This window comes from Cyphomyrmex costatus, unplaced genomic scaffold (assembly GCF_001594065.2).
Source record: "Cyphomyrmex costatus isolate MS0001 unplaced genomic scaffold, Ccosl1.0 scaffold502, whole genome shotgun sequence".
Lineage (NCBI taxonomy): Eukaryota > Metazoa > Arthropoda > Insecta > Hymenoptera > Formicidae > Cyphomyrmex > Cyphomyrmex costatus.
Window position 1 is genome coordinate 1,016,046 of NW_017279285.1, and position 3,668 is coordinate 1,019,713.

The 3,668-nt window shown below is 27.8% G+C and overlaps 1 protein-coding gene across 1 annotated transcript; it reads left to right on the forward strand.

Annotated features, from left to right (window-relative positions):
* The first annotated feature begins 1,212 nt into the window (after nucleotides 1-1,212).
* On the forward strand, nucleotides 1,213-3,388 carry LOC108778598 (major royal jelly protein 1-like). The gene is made up of 6 exons (XM_018545816.1): nucleotides 1,213-1,405; nucleotides 1,631-1,806; nucleotides 1,971-2,189; nucleotides 2,362-2,533; nucleotides 2,830-3,056; nucleotides 3,191-3,388. Exons 1-6 carry the CDS (start codon nucleotides 1,213-1,215, stop codon nucleotides 3,386-3,388), a joined length of 1,185 nt encoding a protein of 394 aa, XP_018401318.1.
* The last annotated feature ends 280 nt before the right edge of the window (nucleotides 3,389-3,668 follow it).

A 3,668-nucleotide genomic window follows, 5' to 3' on the forward strand; every position in this document is an offset into this window, starting at 1 on the left:
TAGTAATAGTATTAATATTTAAGGTCCCTTGTGTTAAAAGATAAGAGTAAAATAGGTATATACGCCAAATAGGATACTGCCACATAAAATATTAAGGCAAAAATCTACCAATTAGAGAGATCGATTGGAAGTCTTGCAAAATGTACTCTCGATCCGTATAAGTTATATTGTTCTGTTCGATTATTAATGAAGAAAAGTAAAAAAAAATTAATTTTATTTGTCTTACAGTACATACCAATAAACATTAATAATTAAAATATGGTACGTTTCTGATGACCTTACTGACAAAAATAAAGCATTGAGTTGTTACTTATGTGTTGATAAGCCAGTGTAAAAAATAATGTAATATAGATGTTATCATAAGTCCTTTATAACACATAATTATTAATATCGGTAGAAAAATGAAACTTTTAAAGATATCTTCATGAGAATAGTGTATAAAAGAAGTAGCAAGCGATCATTAGTTGCATTTGCAATATGTATGTTAATTAGTGTAGTGTTACAATCCGAGAAAGTTATACTTTATTTTTAAAAGACGTACACAGATTAAAAAATCGCTTTGCTAGGGCATTCTATAATTACTTGTAAAAATTTGTACTATACTACTTCTATATACAACTATCTGTATCTTAAAAAAAAAATTGTTGTTAAACGCAAATCATTACATTTTAAGAACGTATAAGATATAAAAAACCATAATAATGTTGAAGGACTCTTTATAATAAAATAATATAAACGAATTTAAAAACAGTATATATATTTGCGCACGTCTTACAGCGTTGACTCCTAACAGCTGTTTTTAAATTTGTTTATAGTATAAGATATAATTCATTACAAAAAACAAAGAGAAATATTGTGCTGCATTAATATCTACTCTATTAACAATAAAGCGAATAGATCAAACGCATCAGAGATGCTTCTTTCTCAAAAAACAGTGTGTTACTAACTTACTGAAATTCTTTACAAGATTTTATTCAAAATTTCTTGCCTACTTCTGCATCGTAAGATGATGTAATTTCAGCAAACATAAAATAACAATTGTTAATAGATTAATTTAAAAAAAATATTTAATCCAAAGAACATCTATGCAATATTTTTCTAAAAATTCGGAATTCTAACTTGAAATTAGACCTTTTCTTAACATGAAAAGTCCCGCTTATTTAATTTCTCAGTGACAACATTATTGTTTGCAACTTATACACAAAGCTAAAAATGAGGTATCTCTTTTGTGACCTGTTAATTCTATGTGTGGTAATTACGAGTTTTGGAATCAAAGTAAATTATATATATGAATGGAAATATGCTGACTTCGTATGGGAAAGTAACGAACAGAAGGAAGACGCAATAAATTCTGGCACGTACAATCGTTCTGCGTGCCCGTTATACGATGTAGACAAAGCAGAAGGTAAATAGCAATTATCAAAGTTGCAATGATTTTCTGTAGAAATATCTTTATTAGAGTAAAAGCTTACTTTAAAATTTAACTATTAATCATATTGTATATTTATGCGTTTTTTAATGTATACTTCAATGATGTTAATGCAAGAAATAACACTGTCATAAAATTAGCGTGATAAACACATATTTTAATGACACAAGTAAGTTCTATTTATAAATAATATTCTTATAGATGGTAGAATATTCATTACTGCTTCGAGAGAAATAGGTCCTGGTGCACCTGCTACCTTGGCGACTATAACAGATGAGATAGGACCAGGAGGGCCACTTTTACGACCATATCCAGATTGGAGTTGGCATAATAGTAATTGTACGTGCGATGGTATTGTGAATGTAATGCGGATAAATGTAAGTATCAATCTTTCATTCAATTGTTTATATCACAACTTATACATGCTTATAAGTAATAATAATTAAATGATTGATAGTTCATTCTGTATTATGTATATTTATATGCACACACAGTAGTCAGTTTGATATTATATAAAAGAGAATCCTTGCTTTCACCTCAGATTAGGTGCAATCACATCTTCGCTCTGGATAGCGGTAAAATTGGGCCAGACCAGATTTGTAATCCAAAACTGTTGATCTTTAACTTGAAAGATGATACGCTGGTAAAAACTATTTATATTCCATTTGATATTGCTAGTAATGCAACGAGTACAGGATTCTTGATATCGCCATACGTTTATATTCCCGGTGAATGCACGCATTTTCTGGATAAAATGATTGTTAGTATATCCTTTCCTCAATAAACCATAATAAATAAGCATGTTTGCCAAAACAAATATTATATTATTTATTTATACGTTTTATCTATACATGCATTTCGTATTTTGCGTTTTAAATTCAATTATAATAAAATTAGTATAAATGCATAAAGGTATTTGTCAAAATCTGCAGGTATTCATGGCTGATTTACTAGGTAAAGGTTTAGTAGTGTTTGACTCATCTACGAAGAGTATGTGCAGAGTAGAATCCGATTACATGATACCCACTGAAAGCTTTGTTTCCATAGCAAATCAAAAATGTCCTTATGATGGCGGTATCTTTAGTATAGTAACTCTTTACGATGGTGAGTTCTCGCTTTCTAATGCAATAAACATATTTTAATTGTAATTTGTATTATTTTATCGTATTATACATAGATACATGATAGATACACAGAATCTTAACTGCACTATTATATGTAATCTCTCATATTTACAATTACATTCGTTTCTCTTTTTTGTTTAAATTGTATTATGATTATGTACCTTTGTGTGAATGCCTGTTAGTAACAATTTATAAATAATAAATGATTTTGATTCAAGTTATCAATATTATACTTTGTTAATTTTTTGGTATTTTGTACATTTTGTTATATTTTAGAACTTTATTTTGTTACTACGCCGGGAATGAAGATTTATAAAATAAAAATTAAATCATTACTAAAATGTCCAAATAAAAAATTGGCTAATGAACTAACTAATGTTGCGATTGAAATACCAAGTGATTCGGGACAAATAGCATCAGTAGGACATTCAATATTTTATAGTGATTCTGATGGTACTGCCATTTTGGGAACGAATGTTTTTAAAAAATCTGATTCAAACACGGTAAGGTATCCAAAATCATTTTTTACGTTAAAGACAATATTAAATTATACTACATTAGTCTTAACTGTATTAACAATTATAAAATTTTATCGTCTTTATTCGATTTTCCACTTTAAAGGAATATTAATTTTCAGGTAACACTTGCACAAAACTATGAAAAATTGCAAGCTATAAGTTCGATAAAAGTTTCACGTTATTGGAATAAGCTAATTTGTTTATCAGACAGATATCATCTTTTTGTTCTTGGTACTGTAAACTTAAATGAAATAAACTTCCGTTATTTCGAAATGGATTTATCAAAAGTACAAAAAAAGATGAATTCGATTTCGTGAAACACGAAATGTTAGTTGTAATTCGTATTTTGACAGACATTTATATTATTAAATATTGAAATATGGATTTCGATTCTACGCTCGTATGTTATAACAATAATTTTAATTATTAATTTAACACAGGTTTTTTGTTAGCATTATAAACGTTATTTATGTAAGTTTACATTGTGTAACCAGGTATATGTGGAAGAATTATATGTACATATACGAATTCATTCACATGAGTATGACCCTATTGGAGTCGAAAATTATATTTATATTAAATTTCATTGAATTATTT

Excerpts from the sequence above, each read along its gene's own strand:
- LOC108778598 (XM_018545816.1), top strand. The coding sequence starts at position 1,213 with ATGAGGTATCTCTTTTGTGACCTGTTAATTCTATGTGTGGTAATTACG. Across the intron at positions 1,807-1,970 it reads TGAATGTAATGCGGATAAAT|ATTAGGTGCAATCACATCTT; the intron begins GTAAGTATCAAT and ends CTTTCACCTCAG. Across the intron at positions 2,190-2,361 it reads ATTTTCTGGATAAAATGATT|GTATTCATGGCTGATTTACT; the intron begins GTTAGTATATCC and ends CAAAATCTGCAG.